At 49.0% G+C, this 19,682-nt stretch overlaps 1 protein-coding gene across 2 annotated transcripts in view; it reads right to left on the reverse strand.

Moving 5' to 3' along the window:
- The window catches only part of DGCR2 (DiGeorge syndrome critical region gene 2), an 84,480-nt gene that overhangs the window by 14,118 nt on the left and 50,680 nt on the right, over positions 1-19,682 (reverse strand). The window contains exons 4-6 of one of the 2 annotated variants that reach the window (XM_045887108.2): positions 17,706-17,916; positions 15,934-16,007; positions 8,434-8,610 (exon numbers count right to left, since the gene is read on the reverse strand). In XM_045887108.2, coding sequence (XP_045743064.1) covers positions 8,434-8,610; positions 15,934-16,007; positions 17,706-17,916 — 462 coding nt within the window. Of the gene's footprint in view, positions 1-8,433; positions 8,611-15,933; positions 16,008-17,705; positions 17,924-19,682 lie in introns of both variants that reach the window. The other variant, XM_054510380.2, reaches the window with a different exon arrangement.

Raw genomic sequence — 19,682 nt, forward strand, 5'->3', positions numbered from 1 at the left:
CCAGGATCATGACCTGAGCCAAAGGCAGCCACTTAACTGACTGAGCCACCCAGATGCCCCCAATGTCCCTTTTTAAGCCTTCTTAAAAGGTGGTTCGCACGGTGAGTAGAAATTAGGCCCTTCTGCAGTCTAGATGTTCCTCACTCGATCAGTGTACACAAAGTGGCACTGGCCCACTGGAAATTACAGGCTCCATCAGGGAGAAAAGAAATTACTTACTAAGCAGCAAATTCTGTAAATTTGTAATTCAGATCTTAGACTGGCCTCACAATAGAGGGTCTTTGTATTAACAAGAAGGAAGTTAGAGACACTGTCTTTAGATTAAAAAAAATAAATCAATTATGCCCTTTAAAAATGTAAGGGTAACCACTAACAGGACAGGCATATGTAACAGAACTTCTGAACCAGTATAGGAAAAAAAAAGACTAGAGAAAAGTTGATTAATCTCGTATAAGTCAGGAAAAGATAAAAAAGAAAAATCCCGCGTAAACAGCACAGAATAAAGTGCCAAAATCAACTTGAAGACTTAATTAAAGAGTACAAAAAGGCATATTAAAAGGAAGCTAGCCAAAAATATTATGTAATAATAATGAAAACAGTTCATATATATTGAGAGCTTTCTATATGCCGAGGACTGTTCTTTGCACTGCATGTATGTTGACCAATCTCTCCCAACAACATGGTGAGGTGGGTGCTCTACTACCCCCTTTTCCTGATGTGGAACCCAAGGGACAGAGCTCAAGAAACTTGTCCAAGGCCAAACCTGGATTCAAAGTCTGGCTTTCTATTAAGCCTCTTCTCATAATACCATTTTGCAGCTACCACTGGAAAAGAAGTAAGACTTTAAGCAAAACCAACAAAAACTAGTATGGATAAAAAGGGATCATTATATCATGATAAAAAGGTTCAATTCAGGAAGATACAATAATTATGAGTACTTACGCCCCCAATAACATGACCTCAAGACAGATAAAGCTAAAATTAGAGAATTATCAGGGGAAAATGGATGAATCAACATCCACAGCGAGAGATTAAAACACATCTCTTTCAACAATTGATATACCATGCAGTCCAAACAGACTTGAACAATGCCATCAATAAGCCTGAGCTAATAAATGTATAAAAAATCCTACGGCCAAGTGTTTACGCACATATGGAATAGTAACAAAAATCCTAACAACAATAGAACATAAATATCATGTTAATCTGATCACAATACACATAAACCACTAAATTAGAGACTATTAGTAAATACGATCTATGATTAATCTATGATAAGAATGACTTCCTGGAAGGGGGGAATATACTGACTACAAAAGGATAGGAGGCATCTTCTGGAGGGCTAGAAATATTCCACATCTTGATTTGGGAAGTTGTTACACATGTGTACAATTTCAACAAACTTGCACTTAAGATCTGTGTACTTTATTGTTTGTAAGTACAGGGAAAATTAAACTTTAATGCCTTATATTAGAAAAAAACTAAAAATTAAGGAGATAAGGGTCTAACTCTAGAAGGTGGAAAAAGAAAAGTGTAAATCTTTTTTTTAAGATTTTATTTATTTATTTGAGAGAGAGAGAGAGCGAGCACAAGTGGGGGGGGGGCGGGCAGCAGGCAGAGGGAGAGGGAGAAGCAGGGAGCCCGATGTAGGGCTCGATCCCAGGACCCTGGGACCATGACCTGAGCCGAAGGCAGACGCTTAACCGACTGAGCCACCCAGGCACCCCAGAAAAGGGTAAATCTAATAAAAGTGAAAGGATGGAAACTGACAGTAGAAATTAATGGCACAGAAAACAGATACACAACAGTGAGACTCCATTACTACCCAAAGCTGGTCAGTCACAAAGATGAATGAAAGAGCCAAATTTTCAGTAAGACTAATCAAGAAAAAAGGAAGAAGGTATAAATAATATTAGAAATCAAAAGGAGGTCATAATGATATACACGAATGCTTCAAAAATCCTAAGGGAATGCTAAGAGAATTGTATGAGAATGAAGTAGAAAATTCAGACACATAGGCAATGCCCTAGATAAATATGACTTATCAAACTGACTGAAAAAGAACCAGAAAATTTGAATACATCTATAATCATTAAAACAATTAAATTAGTATCAAAAATCTACATCCAAGATACACACACACACACACGCACGCACGCACGCACACACATACACACGTCTTAGCTCTGTCCACTGAAAGGGCGTAAAAGCCATGAGCATAACTAGTGTCCAGGTCCTCTAAGGTTCTTTGGGAAAAGGCTGAGTCCAGAAAGTACAAGATGAACTAGAAAAAGAAAGCAAACAGAAGGAAATAATAAAGAGCAATAATCAGTGAAATCAAAAATAGAGAAAAATCAATGATACAAAAAGCTGGTTCTCAAGAAAATCAACAAAATTGATAAACCTCTAGCAAGACTGACAAAATCAAAATGGGAGAAACACAAATCAGGAATGAAATAGGGGACATCGCTATAAATCCTGCAGTCATAAGAAGGTTAATAAGAGAACACTATGAGGGGCGCCTGGGTGGCTCAGTTGGTTAAGCGACTGCCTTCGGCTCAGGTCATGATCCTGGAGTCCCGGGATCGAGTCCCGCATCGGGCTCCCTGCTCGGCAGGGAGTCTGCTTCTCCCTCTGACCCTCCCCTCTCTCATGTTCTCTCTCTCTCGAATAAATTTTTTTTTAAATCTTAAAAAAAAAGAGAACACTATGAACAATTCTATGCCCATAAATCTGAGTACTTACAAGAAATGGATCAATTCTTTGAAAACCAGAAAATATCAAAAATTCACTCAACGTGAAATAGACCATCTGAACAGTCCTATAGCCATCATATAAGTTGAATTCATAATTTAAAAACTCCCCCCAAAAGAAATCTCAGGCCCAAGTGGTTTCACTGGAGAATTCTACCACCACAGACAGTGGTTGCAAGTGCGTGTGGTTATAAGGGAATAATAGGGAGGATCTTTATGGTGCTGGAACTACTCATATCTTGACGGAGTTATAGGAACCTACACAAGTAATAAAACTCTATAAATCCCTCTCTCTCTCTCTCTCTCACACATACACACACGCGCAAATGAATACAAGTAAAACTGGAGATAGCTGAATAAGATCAGTGGATTGTGTCCAAGTCAATATCCTGGCTGTGATATTACACTATAGTTTTGCAAAACGCTCCCATTTGGGGAAATCAGGCAAAACGTATAAGGGATCTCTCTGTCTTACTTCCTTTAAATGCATCTGAACCTACAGGATCTCAATAAAAATGTCAATTAAAAAAAAAAAAGCCAGCATAAATGGGTCAAATTAAGCATAAAAATAATGGTACTCATGAATTATAACCTATCTTATATAATAAAAATCCAAGAATGCATTCTAATACAAATAAAGAAATTAATAAACGGGGGAGAAGGGAATGCTCTTCCTTACCATAGAATGCCAACTAGTAAATATGGAAGGAATGACAGAGTTAGAAAATTGCCAATACATGCCAACATCAGCAGGTACAAATTTGATGAGGAACAGGAATTTTACATGGCCTCAAAGGATCTCCTCACATATTACTTATTAATTTCAAAACGGGAAAAACTAGAACTTCACAGTACAGAAATCTGGCAGGTACAACCTTAATCCAGGGATCAAAGCTAATGTCACCAATGTCAGGGCAAAGCGACACCACATGCCTCATCAGATGATGTATCTAAGAGACTAAATATACAGACAATGGCTAGGCCATATATGACAACAGAGCTCTGACCCACCGCCTCTGCGGCGACCAGCCCAAAACATTTAGGATTTGGTCGATGACTATGAGCTTCCCTGTTTTTTCCACACTTCCAAGGCAGGACCCAGCAGAGAAAGCCAAATATGCCCCTCAAACCAATTGCCTTAATTGCTTGGCTTGTAGTTATTTAGCCTGCCCCCAGCTTCCCATGCCAACTGCTTCCAATCAGAGCACACCGGGAGCCTTTAGGGCACTGGTGAAAACCCCGTGATGGATCCACACTTCAGCTGGAGGCAGGACAGATGCTGGTGATGGCCACACACATTAAGACAGCTGCAAGAGACAGACTCTCTCAAGAGTGGCCCTAAGGGAAGATCTAAAGCAGAGGGCAGAGCAGACATTAAGAAGAGCCCTTTGGGGGCGCCTGGGTGGCTCAGTCGTTAAGCGTCTGCCTTTGGCTCAGGTCATGGTCCCAGGGTCCTGGGATCGAGCCCCGCATCGGGCTCCCTGCTCGGCGGGAAGCCTGCTTCTCCCTCTCCCACTCCCGCTGCTTGTGTTCCCTCTCTCGCTGTGTCTCTCTCTGTCAAATAAATAAAAAATCTTTAAAAAAAAAAAAAAGAAGAGCCCTTTGGGGGGCGCCTGGGTGGCTCAGTCGTTGAGCGTCCGCCTTCGGCTTGGGTCATGATCCCAGGGTCCTGGGATCGAGCCCTGCGTCGGGCTTCCTGCTCAGCGGGAAGCCTGCTTCTCCCTCTCCCACTCCCCCTGCTTGTGTTCCCTCCCTTGCTGTGTCTCTGTCAAATAAATAAATAAAATCTTAAAAAAAAAAAAAAAAAGAAAGAAGAGCCCTTTGGAAAACCAGCTCCACTCTAGACACAAGGCAGCTACTGAATACGAAGGGTGGCTGCATGGAGGATACCCACAGCCCAGCCCAAAACCTGCCCATACTGACCCCCACACCACCACTGCAGTAAAGACCCTCCCTACACACAAGTCCTATCAGAAGGAAAGGCAAGCCTCTTTCCATGTACCAAAACCACCTACTGAACTCAATCTCTACTGTCCTACACAAGTTGTCTGATCTTCGACAAAATATTACAAGGCATACAAAAAGCCAGAAAAAATAAAAAACCCACAAAAACTCCAGAGACAACTAGATCAACAAAACTACACTCAAATAAAGGAACCATCCCACAGAAAATTTAAAATAACTATGATGAATATGTTCAACGCTCTAATGCAAAAGGCAGATAATATACGAGATAAAAATTCAGCAGAGAGATGGAAACTCAAGAAAGAATCAAATAGTGATGCCTGGGTGGTTCAACTGGTTAAGCGGCTGCCTTCAGCTCGGGTCATGATCTCAGGGGTCCTGGCATCAAGCCCCAGTGTGGGGTTCTCTGCTCAGCAGGGAGTCTGCTTCTCCTTCTCCCTCTGCCCCTCCCCCTGCTTGTGCTCTCTCTCTCTCTCTCGCTCTCTGAGAAATAAATAAATAAAATCTTTTTTTAAAATAAAATAAATAAATAAAAAGAATCTAATAGAAATGCTAGAAATGAAAAACACACAAAATGTCAAAACCAAACAGGTGAAAAATGCCATTAATGGGCTCATAAGCAGACTCAACAAAGATAAGGAAAGAATTAGTAAAACACATCAATAGAAATTACTCAAACTAAAAGACAAAAAGGAAAAAGAAACACTGCAACTAAATGCAATGCATGATTCTGGACTGGATCCTGGACCAGGAAAAAAAAATAGCTATAAGGTGTATTATTGAAACAACTGACAAAACTGTCATAACAAATTACAGATTACTGTTTAGCACTACACTCATGTTAAATGTCCTGATTTTCATAATTGTGGTTATGTAAGACTGTGTCCTGGTTCTTAGGAAACACACCAAATATTTAGGCCTCTAGAGTACAATATCTTCAATTTACTCTCAAATGGATCAGAATAAATATGCGGAGAAAAAATGATAAGCAAATGTGCCAAAATACAAATAATTGGTGAATCTGTGTAGGGGATATATGAGAGGAAGTTCTTTATACCATTACCACAACTCTTCCCTAAGTTCGAAATTACAGTGGACCCTTGAACAAAGCAAGGGTTAAGGGCCTTGACCTCTGCATAGTTGAAAATCCATGTATAACTGTTGACTCCCCAAAAATGTAACTACTAATAGTCTACTGTTGACCCAAACAGTAACTGATAACAGATAACATGAACAGTCAATTAACACATATTTTGTATTTGATATGTATTATATACTGTATTCTTACAATAAGCTAGAGAAAAAGTATTAAGAAAATCATAAGGAAAAGAAAATACATTCACAACAATGTACTGTAGTTACTGAAAAAATCCACATGTAAGTGGATTTAAACCCATGTTGTTCGAGTATCAACTGTGTATCTAAATAACAAGTTACAAAGTCCCCCGCCTCCCAGGCCCAGATAGTTCTACAGGATATGGTCTACTAAACAAACACTCAAGGACAAGATCATCCCCAACTAGTGCAAAGTGACTTAGACACTTCCCAACTCATTTCATAAATCGAATATAAATGTGATACAAGAACTAGTCAAGGAAAGCAAAGAAAAGGACCATAACAGGACAAGCTCATTTCTTTTTTTTTTTTTAAGATTTTATTTATTTATGTGACACAGAGAGACACAGCAAGAGAGGGAACACAAGCATGGGGAGTTGGAGAGGGAGAAGCAGGCTTCCCGCAGAGCAGGGAGCCCGATGCGGGGCTCGATCCCGGGACCCTGGGATCATGACCTGAGCCGAAGGCAGATGCTTAATGACTGAGCCACCCAGGCGCCCCTAGGACAAGCTCATTTCTTTAAAGATTTTCAAAAATCCTAAATAAGGGCGCCTGGGTGGCTCAGTTGGTTAAGCGACTACCTTCGGCTCAGGTCATGATCCTGGAGTCCCAGGATCGAGTCCCGCATCGGGCTTCCTGCTCGGCGGGGGGTCTGCTTCTCCCTCTGCCCTCTTCCCTCTCGTGCTCTCTCTCATTCTCTCCCTCTCAAATAAATAAATAAAATCTTTAAAAAAAAAAAAAAAATCCTAAATAAAATATCAGCCAAGCAAAGCCAGCAATATATATGCAAAAAACCCTGAGGATGATTTAATATCAGAGATCTACTAATGTAAAAAAGTAAATGATAAATAAAATCATATAAGCAAAATAGTAATATAAATCAGTAAAGAAAAAAAGCCACATGATCCCAATAAGTGCAAAAAACCATTTACATTTTTGTAATGTAGAAATTCCCAGCAAAGTAGGAACAGAAAGGTCCTTCCTTAACCTCAAAAAGGTATTTTCTCAATCTTTTTTTTTTTTTTAAGATTTTGTTATTTGTCAGAGAGAGTGAGAGAGAGAGAGCACAAGGAGAGGGAGTGGCAGGCAGACGGAGAAGCAGGTTCCCTGTTGAGCAAGGAGCCCGATGTGGGGCTCGATCCCAGGACCCTGAGATCATGACCTGAGCCGAAGGCAGACGCTTAACAACTGAGCCACCCAGGCATCCTGTATTTTCTCAATCTTAAAGAAAGTGCCATATTTAATGCTGAAACACTGAAAGCTTTCCCTTTGAGGCTAGGAAGATAAGATTATGCTCACTACCAGCACTTCTAATCAACACTACACTGAGCCCTTAGCAAGTAAAGGAACACCAGGGGAAAAAAACGTAAAGAAATAAAAAGTCAAAGATTTGAAAGAAGACACAAAAATGCATAAATAGAAAACCTAGCAGAATCCACCGAGGTAAGCGTTCTAATAATGGAGCTCAGAAAACGGATCCTAAAATTCAGGTGAGAAAAGAATGTTGAGAGTCAGCAACAGAAGGGGCAAGAGCAAGGCAGGGAAGCCCAGCACTGGCCAGAAGGATATATCCCGAAGCTCCTGTAAAGACGGTGTGGTATCAGCACGGGACTGACAGACAGCCAAGGGTCAGAATGGAGTCCAGAAATAGGCTCAAACATCTATGAACCCCTGATGAATGACCCATCAGGAGGGAAGGGAATGATGGTCCAAATTAAGGGCGCTCAGACCATCGGCTGCCACCCAGCCTGCCTTACATGCTGCCTCTGGGTGCAATTCATCCCTCCTCCCACCGCAGAGGGGCCTGGACGAGGGTCCCTGCCCTCATTAAGGACAACACACTGTGTGTCCCTGAAGCCAGAGGAGGCCTCAATGTGGAATATGAGCGAGGGAGCAGGCAGAGGGACAGGGAAGGATCACAGACGGAGCCGGGGGAGCAGCCCAGATGCAGAGCGGGCAGTCTTGGAAAGATCCAAGGAGAGTGCAGGTGGGTGACCGGGGGAGTCAGAGGCTCCAAGACACCACAAGATGTGGCAAGTCCTCCGTCACCATTCTCATTTAATCTCCGAACAACAACGAGGTGTGGAGGGCAGGAATTACCACCTCTATCCTGGGAAAGAGGGACGAGGGCTCACAGACACAGACTGCTGCCCAGCTCCTGCCCTCCCCCCACGGCGGCGGTGTGCGTCCAGAGAGGGGTGTGAGCCAGGCAAGGAGCTCCTGCCGCCCCACCGCGACACAGGGGTCTGCCTTGGTGCACCGTGAGGTCAAAGGCTACTCAAGGTTGACGCCAAGGTCCGGAAATCCGAGAGCCGTATTCATGTACTCATGAGAAGCACTTCTTTACGGCTCCCTAGGAGTCACGGCCACGGTGGCTTACTTCTTTTACAGAGAAACGAAGACTTCTCGTAGCAGTTCTCGGCATGCCAGCTGTGCAGGTCGTGGTGGCGGAGGGTGGGGAAATGGAAGCACTGGAGCTGGGCGCAGAACACGCTGTCGCTTTCCGACATGGCCGACGCGAAGATGGGGTCTGGGGGCAGGAACACCTCTGAGGAACCTGGGGGGAAAATCACATGCTGTCAACATACCAATCAGGTGCAGTCCTCATGGGGACCAAGACCCCCCAAACCAGACCATCAGTCAAAGGGCTTGTGGGCCGCCACGTGCTCCGTGCACACTGCAGTTACGGCATTCATTCACAGCCTCCCTTAGTTCCCATGAGCACTGCTCTGGGCAACACGAAGAATAAAGTAACGGGCCAGAACACAGTGGATTAAAATGTCTGAGCTCATATGGATAAACAACAAATAAACAAGGCCGGGGGGATCCTCTCTTACAACAGGGTATCAACTGGTAAATGGAGAAGGGCTCAAAAAGGCACCCACTGCACATGCCGGGACATACAACTCCGACAGAATCGTGGCTCCGACAGCCCAGCAGGGCTATCAGCTGCCCGGGTGAACTGGAAAGCCCCAGCTCCAGGGAGACTCTGTCACTCACTGAACTTCTGCCTTCCAAGCTGGGGACCAGGCAATCAGAAATCGTCCTGCCCTAGCAGGCCAGAGTGGGGGTGCCGGAGTGCAGGGAGAGGGGGCAGGAACCTCTAAGCCTCTCTTCTGCAATGTCCCAGGAGGTGGGACTCTGGCCATATCTGGGGCACAGCACAGCCAGCTCCCAGAGCCCACTCTCTACCTCAGAGAACCCTCCGACACTGGACCACCAAAAGATGCCTTGAGGCTAGCCCGGACGCAGGTCACCGGAGATACCCTCATTTTATTAAGATGACAGTGCGGTTTACCCTTTGACAGCAACAAGGCATTCCCATGCATGCCTTTTGAACTCTATTTCCTCCCAATACTAAGCATGGAGGTCAGTTTTAAAGAGCCAGCGAGTCTGGAGGGGGGGCCTCATCCTTTAGACGCTGGGAACATGGCCTCCCAGCTCCCTGACAAGGGCAGGAAGATGGACTCTGGGGAAGCATGATGGGCTAGAAGCCCAGTCGCCAGCCAACAGGCACAGTCAATGTCAGTGCACGCCTGCTAGGGGATACTGGGGCCCCAGTGGTCAGACTCACAGGAGGACCGTAGAGGGAGGGCAGGGGTGGGGGGGTCTTCTTACACCATTTGGGGAGACTGCCTCTAATGCTAAGAGTGGGCCCTGCCATGAGCACAGTGTCATCCAGCCCCTGTTCCCCAATGAGGCCTCCTGTAACCCTTGTGTGCCCTCTTCTTCTCCTTCAGATGGGAGATGCCTCCCTTCTTAAAAACTGTTTTCTTCACTATTTGGCTTCTTGTCTCATGGTCTGAAAATGGAATAGATTCATCCTGTCCTTTATAAAAAACAAACAAGTCTTCAGGGGCACCTGGTTGGGCATCCAACTCGTGGTTTCAGCTCAGGTCATGATCTCAGGGTACTGGGACTGAGCCCCATATCAGGCTCTGCACTCAGTGTGGCGTCTGCTTGAGATTCTCTCTCCCTCTCCCTCTGCCCCTCCTGCTCATGTTCTAAAATAAATAAATCTTAAAAAAAAAAAGTCTTTAGCCCTGAGTCTAGTCACCAGCCCAGAGCACAATGTCAGTGCATAACTGCAAAACTCTGACCAAGACCACAAATGACCTCTCAGGGTAGAGTCCTTGCACCTGGTCCCCACCCCCTGTCCTGCCCACAGCCGCGTGGAACCTGCCTGAGCCAAGCTGAGAGTGGAGGGTAGGGTGGGGTAAGGGTGGCTCAGGCCCCAGCAAGCCATGCAAAGACGGAGGGCACAGGGAGGGCAGAGTGGAGCGAGCTCCTCCCACCCACTGGTGCCCATGGGACTACCTGGGACTACCTGGGCCTCCTCGCTCTGTGCTGGTCAGAAGCCCTATTTACCCTGACTGCAGTTTCTTGAAACCAATGACTAAGAAGATCACTTCCTCTTTGCCAAACTTAGTTCCTTTCAAGCCTTCATCTTATGTGCCCTCTCTATGGCACCTCATACTCTATTTTCCCAAAAATGGAGCCATTCTTTCTCTGCCAGCAGCTAAATCCCCAACACACTCCGTGTGGTCTTCAATTAGCTTCTGCAGTGGGTTGAGGAGCATCCCCCCAAAATTCATGGCCACCTGAAACCTCAGAATGTGACCTTATTTTGCTCTCAAGATTAAATCATCTGGGATTTGGGGTGGGTCCTAAATCCAAGGACCAGTATCCTTACAACAAGGGAGAAGACACAGAGGAACATGTGGAAAATGAGCAGAGTCTGGAGTGTGGCTGTCACAAGCCAAGGACCGCCAGGAGCCACTATGCACTGGCAAAGGAGGAACTCTCCTGGAGCCTCTGGAGGGAGGGCAATCCTGCCGACACCTTGATTCTGGATCTGTCCCCAGAACTGTGAGAAAATAAACTTGTGTTAAGCCAGAAGTTTGTGGTACTCTGTTAGGGCAGCCCCAGGCATCTAACAGAGCCTCCTAATCATCTCCCCCACTGACTTAACACATGCCCACAGGCCCCATCCTATAAACAGGCACTCAGGGTGCACCGAGCCTTGCCTTGCAGAGCTCAAATCAGGGCGGGGGGAGGGAGTGGAAACAGATGACTAAGAGACCTAGTGAGTGAAGTGTATGTGATGTTGGAAGGTCACGGCTGTTCTAGGTAAAGAGAAAGCTGGCACATGGAGATGAAGGCAGACCTTGGAGCAGTGCCTCGGGAGCAGAGAACGGAGGGCAGGGGTGACAAGGCTTGTGTTGGGAGTCCCACACTACACACAGGCGTGCTGCTTTGCTAGAAGGACTCAAGGGGCCCAGCTTCTAGCTGCAGTCATGGCTAAGATTTATTACAGCAACACAGCATGACACACCAACAGCAAGAGAAGGGGACAGCTCAGGCGGAGTCGGGGCATCCAGGCCAGACTTCCCGAGCACTCTCCCACCTGCAAGAGGGTGTGGGCCTTTGCTAGCTACAAGCTACAGCCACATGGGTGTGGCATTTCTGCCCAGAGGAGCCCCCCGGGCACCTCGATTCCAGGCTCATCAAGGGAAGCCGGTGTTCACCATAAACCCCATTGTTCGTGTGGTCCAGGCGGCTCGACTCAGTGGGCTCCGCCTAATCCCTGAGCCGTCCCAGGCGCCAGCCAGGACCAGGCCAGCTGTGCTACCTTGCCCTGCTCCGGAGCGAGCCCTGACCTGGGGAAGGAGCATCCCAGGGAGGGCTTCCAGCAGCAGCAGAGGAGGCATGTGGCTAGAGAGGAGGGCTGTGGGGCATTGGAGGGAGGGCAGAGGGAAAGGCTGCTGCAGCCTTTCTTGAGAGAAGGAGCCACGAGGGTGGGAGGGGGGAAAATAGAGGACCCTCAGACAGCTGTGTGAGGAGATGGGGGTGGGTGGGGGTGGGTGGGGGTGGCGGCAAGTGCTCCCTGTGCACACGAGCTGTACTTAGCCGGCCACACACGGCCACGTACAACAACACAGAATTTCCTCGGTCGGCACCCCCCATCCTGCAGCAGGCTGTCCGCCTCTCGAGGCAGGGTCTCACCTTCCTGTATGCTACCACAGTCCCCACCGAACGGGCCTGCCCTGGGGCCCACAAGGGGCCTTGGGGATCCTCCCAAATGCCCCTCTACTGGAGGCAGCAACCCCACTCTCAGGGCTGCCTTCCTTCAGCAGAACTATGGCCTGACCCCAGCTGACTCCACTCCAGCTTGACAGTCTCCTCACCCAGAGGGCAGGGTCTCTGCACTGTGCCTTCTAGGCCCGCCTGAGCCCTGATCCTCCCCCCGCCGCCCCCTTCCTCACTGCTGACAGAAGATTCTAGATCAGGACGGGTCAGGGGGCACACAAGTGGGTCACACTCCCCGGGTGTGGGCACCAGGGCCAAGAAGATGGAGACCACAAAGGGCTTCCTAAGTGGCATGTGTGGCCTCAGCCCACCTGTGACGGAAGTGAGCCCCTAGAGGTGGGCATGCTGAGATGGGGGGATAATGGGGGCCAAGACGCCGGACTGAGCAGGTCTTAAGTAAGCAAGTTACACAACGTGGACACATCAAACATGCAGTATGCTTCCATTTTTGTATTTTAAAATAAATATCATGTATCATAACCAGAAACTGAAATGACACTGTTAACAACAATGATGTTGGGGCCCTGGGGAGTGGCTTATGGGAAAATGGGGATGATTCCATCTGGAGAACACAGATCTCTTTTCAGACTTCGGTCACCAATGTTATAAAGGTGGCACCCGTGTTCTCTGGTGGCAGCAGCTCTCCACCTTCCGGGGCACGCCAGGCCCTGGGTGCTACCTCAACATCAAGGTCTCAGCACCCTGGGGTGGGGCTGACCTGCTGTGCAGACAGAAGCCGGAGGCAGGGCCTCCCTCTAAGGGGAGAGGCCATGGGAGCAGGCCCTCTCACAAGCAGAGCTCCAAACTTAAAGTGCACCTGGGGAGTGGGGTGCCTGCATACACGGATAAGAAGTGTGTATATATGGATAATACTCTGCGGGCACCACTGTGCCGATACACAACACGTTATAAAACACACAGGAAAACGTTGGACAAGATGTAAATGAAGTGAATAGTTTTTTTCGTTGTTTGTTTGTTTGTTTTTAAGATTTTATTTATTTATTTATTTGAGAGAGACTCCAGGGATCATGACCTGAGCCGAAGGCAGTCACTTAACCAACTGAGCCACCCAGGCGCCCGAAGTGAATAGTTTTAAACACCTTCTCGTGGAGGCTTCCTACCACCATTGCTCATATTCTTACGCAGTCTTTCCTTTGGGGCGAGTTTGCCATTAATGACAAAAGACTTAAATCTACTTCCCATTGCCTTTGTGATGCATCATCTCTGGGCCCACATGTCAGGCCCGGCCGGATCCCCAGTTTTGAAGCAGGTGGCACCTCGCAAACAGCAACTTTCGTAAGCAAAAGCAGGGGCTTGGCCACCGGCTTGTTTGCTGGGGCTGTGTTTTCAGTATTCTCCCACGCTGGAGTTTCTTAGCAGAAACCTTTTAAGATGCTTTCAGTATGAACACTTTCAAATAGACACAAAAACAGAGGGAAGGAAATAATGAACTCCCACGAACCTCTGTCCTGCATCATGGCAGCTCGCCCTACACGTTCGTCCACAGCACAACACTATGGTCACACCTCTGAAAACCCATGAGTCAACCTCTACTACAAATCCAGATTCAGCTTCCCTAACTGTGCCCTAAAGTTTTTATAACTCCCCTCCCAATCCAGGATGCATCAGAATTCATGTGCTACATGTGAGTTTATGTTTTTTTCTTTTAATTTTTTTGAACCCAGAACAGGGGTGCCCGGGTGGCTCAGTCAGTTAAGTGTCTGACTCTTGGTTTTGACTCAGGTCATGATCTCAGGGTCATGGGATGGAGCCCCACGACGGGCTCTGTGCTGGGCGTGGAGCCTGCTTGAGATTCTGTTTCTCCCTTTCCCTCTGTCCCTCCCCCGCCCCACTCTCTCTCCCTCTCAAAAAAAACAAAAACAAAACAAAACAAAAACCTAAGACAAAATACAAAAAAACAGAACAAATTATGTTGAGCTGTGTCAAGTATTCCGGCCAGTTATCCGGTAGTAGAGGAACCTTTTTTAGCCACATATTCATTTTGTGGCTACTAATTTAAATCCCGAACAGAACTGCCAAGTCTCACTTAAGCGGGCACAAGCAGTCAACACCACGCTGCACCCACGGACCCACGCCGAGCTGCTGGAGGTCAGGGCATCAGCACCGTCCGTGTGGGCGCCTCACTCCTGCTTCGGGTCCCTCGCACACTGAGCCACTGCTGCCAGTGCCGACACACTTATTTTCACGACTGCTCTCCAAATGCCCCAGGGCTGCCACAGAGACAAGCACGGCCATCAGAGCCTACCCGGGGCCTCTGCCATTCTCGCCAGGGATGACGGTCCCACGCCCCCCAGCTCAGAACATGCTATCATGCACTGCAGACTGGGGTATTCTCTGTTTAACTGCCAATGGCAAGAAGGTAACAGTATCCAGGAGTGTCTATACTATCCCGAAGGCCAGCGCCCTCTGCTGGGGTCAGGGCAGTGGGCCTTGGCCTAGGATTCACCACCAATGGCTGTGATTAGGGCAATGAGGAACTACTAGATTTACCCTTTGCAAGGTATTTGGGCCTGGAAACCCAAAAGCTCTTTACTTATCTACTACTCTGGTGGGACATCTACGCATTACACTCACAACTCTTCAGAAAGACCAAGTTTGCAAATATGGGACATGCTTTCAATAGGATATTTGGAGGACACAAGAATGGGGTGACTTCCCAAGCAGGAGCAAAGACTGGTAGGTGTGGCCCCTCTGCTGGGGCCTCTGCAGTCACCATCTCTGCTCCCTGCCCCTTTCCGGCTGCCAGGCTTAGCACCCCTGTCCCGTGAGACCCTGCCTCTCTCCAGGGAAGCCAGCTGCCTGGGGCTTTTGAATACTGATCCTGTCTGTGCCTTCACCCACTCTATGTAAAAACACAGCCCGCCTCAAGGCCATTCAGGCTGCGAAACAGGTGGGCTCTGAGGTCAATTCCTTCATTCTCCACAGTGAGGTGGACAGAGCAAAATTCTGGGGTCCCTGGGACCACCATTCCTCACTTGTCCTTCTCAGAGATACTTAAGACATCCACAATGGGACTGGGACATGTTTGGGGGAAAATAGGACCCAAGCTCAAACCACAGGCCCAAACAGCAGCCCCAAAGCAAGGCCTGAAAAGGGGACAGGGCACGGGAACATAGCTCAGGCAGCAAGTGGAGAGGCCATATCCAGGGCCTGGGTGAAACATGCCAGTGCCAGGGCAATGGGGCAGGAGGGGAGGGACAGGGACAGGCAGGGGGCAGGACTCAGCCGCCCACACCAGACATGCTTCCTTTACGTTACGTTGGCATTTCCAAGCAACTCAGCATAAAATCCTTAAAGCAACACACATGTACATACACATACACACTCTTATCTATTTTAATTCCATCTGCCTGATGGCTTTCCTTCTAGTTCGGATTCTACTTCTGATGTCTCTATCCTAGAAGACTTATCCCTCCCTCCCTGTCAGCTGCACACTCTGTATGTTCATTTTTATACCTCAATTAAAGGCCTTCACTTAAAGGGAAAATGGACAGTCTAGAAATATGGCCCAGTGAGAAGGAAGCACAGATTCCAGAGAAGGCTCTAGCCCCACACAGGGCCTGAAAGAAGGGCGTTGGGGTGCCCGCCCATCATCACGGTGCTCCCCACAGTCTGGGGCCCATTCCTCTCCATGAGCCCTGCACTAGGCACTGCTGGGGAGAGGGTGGGGGAAGTGGGGAGCCCCTAGCAAAATCTTCCTAGTCAGGATGATGCCCCCCCCCCCCAACTGCAAACCCAACAACTCTTCTGAACGACCAGAAAGACTTACCCTTGAAGGCTACCTCCCAGCGACCCAAGGAGCGGTTCCGGCTGGCAATGACATACTGGTAGCCGACCCACAGCCTGCAGGAGGGTGAAAGGCAGCAGACCTCAGCACAGCAGGGAGACAGCCATGGACGGGGTATGAATGTGGACACCTTAGAGTTATAGTGACCTTTCAGATACCAAGCTTGTAAAGCAGTAATGATTTTTTAAGTTTTGATACTTAATTTTAATAAAATGTATTAGAAGTCTAAACGATAAATTCACAGGTCAGAAAAAGTTGTATCTTGGGTAACTCCTGCCAAGGCCATTCTTATTGGCTGATCCAATACAGTTTTCACATTCTATGCAAGAGCAATCTTACTCTTGGGGTATATACAGCCCCGTGAATACAACTCTTGCTGAATATGCTAAAACCACAGAATGGCACACTCTGAAGGGGTGAATTTTATGGTATGTGAATTACATCTCAATAAACCCGTGCGAGTCTACAGTGCAGTGTTGGGTAAAACCATGCTCATGGTCTCCCACTTGGTCTCCGCTTCGAGGCAGCTCGCCCCAGACCTGCAGTGTGCTCCTGAGCACGCACATCACAGCACTGACAGGGCCACGCCCGTGGTCCTGGCCGACTGCCACAACCACCTGCTGAGTGTGTGCCTCTCACCCCAGCCTTCCAGCCACAGTCCTGGAGATGCCCGTCAGCATGCCCAATGCCACCATGGGAGATCTGGATCGATGCCACTCTTGTCCCTTAAGCCTACTGCCATGCACACGCCCACCCTGGGGAGACAGGGTGCTTCCCCACCCAGTGGGCTGAACCCTCTTGCTTCTCCATGGACTCACAATCACCCTGTGATCTACAAGATATTTTTCTCACTTTGTAGCTGTAGAAGGAAAAACAGCAAGGTGACTGTGATTTGCCAACATCACAGGGTGTTAACGGTGGAGCCTGAACCCAGCCAGGGTCTCAAGATGAAGGCTCGCTCTCCACCTGCCACTGCCATTGTGCTCCTACAGCGGCGTGGCATCCCTGAGAGGGAGCGCTGGCCATCTGGCAACCCCTACAATCCATTCCCCTACCCCCGGCTGCGTGGAAGAGCCAGCAGGACACCACCTCCAGGGGAGGACCACCACAGTCCTCAGCACACACCTGCCCCCCAACAAGACCCTGGAAACTCTGGGCTGGGAGATGCTGGCAGCTGGCTGCAACCGCCACATTTTCTCCACGGCACAGAGCCTTGGGGTCAAGAGCCAGGCTCTGGAGCCAGACTGCGTGGGCTGGAACCTGGGCATGCCCCAGCTAGTGCGTGTCTGCAGTTACGTGTTCACCCACTGGCCTCCTGTGGTTTCTGGGAAGACTGAACAAGTGTGCCGATGGGAAGCACTGAGCATAAGGCCTGAAAGTTCTCCTCTTTCTCGGAAGGAACCCCCACCCACTTGCATGGCCTTCCTGCCAGGCCCACGAAGCCCCATCAAACAGCCCCTCCCAACACAGCTGCAGCTGAACCCAGATGGGAGCCAATGAAGGGGACTGGCCCGAGGTGATACAATGTGGCAGCTCATCCCTGCCCGTCTAAGAGCTCCCAACATCATCCTGATGCCTGCTCTAAACCCCAGATCTCTATTTGTTTCCAGTGGATGGGGCTGCCCTTCCCCCAAATGCCGGCCAGCTAAGCCTGCGGAGTGTCATGGGTGGCCAGAGGCCATGGCCTCGGTGGGCATCCTGCTTGCTGGGCGGCAGCCTGACCTCAGGCCCAGGAGCCCCACCTCAGGACTCACTTGTGCTGGTCCTGCCAAGCGAAGCTCCGCTCTGGCTGGTCCCATTCCTGGGCCAGGACGAAGCGCAGCTCCTGGTCAGTGGAGAAGGTGGCAAGGGAGCCGTTGACGCGCTGGCAGGTCTGCGCAGCGTCCCAGTAGTTCTCTCCGCTCAGGTAGACCCGGTAGCAGCTGGCCGTGCCTTCATAGTGATGCCATCCTGTCGGGCACTTCCCTAGGAAACATGAAGGGCGGGAAGGGGGTTGTCCCCTAAATTAGGATCCTTACTCCAAAATGCAATTAGATATGCTGCATCTGAGCAGAGGTCAGAAATCACCCCAGAAAAATGGGGAAAATGAGGCTCAAGAAGCAAGCTCTGCCTGTAAGACCACATATGCTGTGAAATGCAAGTTTCTCTAAGACACAGATGCAGCCCAAGGCAGAAACACATTCAGGGACTCCTCTCATTTCGGTAAGGCCTTTGACTGACTTGGCAGTAAAGACTGGCTGCTGAATGCATTTTGGTAAAGTAGATTTCATTCTCAGGTGAAATTTGGTTGATGAGATGGCAGAATTCCCCATGTCTGCTCACTGCAAGCCTGGCGGGGGTGAACAGAAGGGCTCCCCGCCCACACTGCCCTCACTGCCCCAACAGCTGGCTCTCTGGCCACTCCACCAGCAAGCCCACTGCTTCCTGAGCCCACTCCTTGGCCCTCCTTTTCTCTTCACTTGGGTACTGGCCAGCACTCTCCTCAAACAGAAATTCAGGGGATGAGAGCTGGAAGTGCCACTGGGATAAAGGGACCAGCCCCTGCCTCCCACAGACGAGAAAGTGAGGCCCAGGTGGTTGTGCAGCAGGCAAAGGCAGAGTAGCCAGTGGGAGCCTGCATCTCCCTGAGGTGGGCCAGCCCACATGTCTCCTCACCAGGCGGACCCACCCCCCACCCCCGGGCCGGGAAGACTCCTGCCCTACTGTATGGCTGGCCTTACGTAAGACCTATGACCTGTTCCACAGGATCTACAGCCTTCAGATGCTGGGGTACCCACCTCCTAAGCACACATTAATGAATAATAATAATTTTTAACAAAGCCAACTGTTAACCCCAACTTTTTAATCCATCTACATCCTGCGGAACTAGTAAAACTTCTGAAAGATGGATGCTCGTGTTTTTATTATTTAGAGCCTATGTGTGTAACTTATTAACAGAGGTACAGAGATTACAAGAGAGGAAATGGCAGCTCTGGCCCGGAGCCAAGGCCTGCCACAGCAGTGCTGCAGTGCGACAGGGGGACAGCGCCACCTGCCCACCGGGGAGGACCCGCTCACAAACTGCTGAGCGTGCACGAAGGCTCTTCACGGTGGACCAGGAGCCAGCCCTGAGATCATCCCTGTTTGGAAGGTGTGCGGGGTGCGCAGCACACGCCTGCTGAGTGTGTGGCGTGGCCTTGAGGGGCAGGGGGATCACCAGGGGAGACTTTACTATGGTTCCTAAGCCCCCACACATGATGCGTTCTGCCCACCACACCCCCTCCACGTGGGTTCCGCCTTGTCTCCAGACAGAGGTGGTGACACCGAGGCGCACAGGGGCCAAGCACCTCGGCTGGCAAGCAGCAGGGCGGGCTTCCACCCCGGGCTCCTCGCCCATCACCCTGGGATGGGTCCAGAGGAAACCCGGGATGGCAGCCGATGGTGGGGAGCAATGGAAGGAGGGAACATTACTTTCTATTGGCTCATCTTTTTTAATCATTTGAAATTTGTGGATTTATTACCTCAGTAGAAATATTACCTGTTCCAAAAAAAACAGATAAGCAATGAAAAGGGCTAGTGTGAGTTGGGACTCCACAGGGCTGAGTCCCCCGTTGGCTGCATGACCTTGGGTGGGATGACCTCTCAGAGCCTCAGTTTCTTCACCTGCCAAGCTTGCCCAGTGCCCTTTCAACCACGAGAATCCTTGCAGTTCACAGCTATTATGGATCAAGGCCGAGCACTGCATCAGGATA

The sequence above is a fragment of the Mirounga angustirostris genome, unplaced genomic scaffold (assembly GCF_029215605.1).
Source record: "Mirounga angustirostris isolate CCGP_5_RB_7025 unplaced genomic scaffold, mMirAng1.0.hap1 SCAF_14, whole genome shotgun sequence".
NCBI classification, from domain to species: domain Eukaryota; kingdom Metazoa; phylum Chordata; class Mammalia; order Carnivora; family Phocidae; genus Mirounga; species Mirounga angustirostris.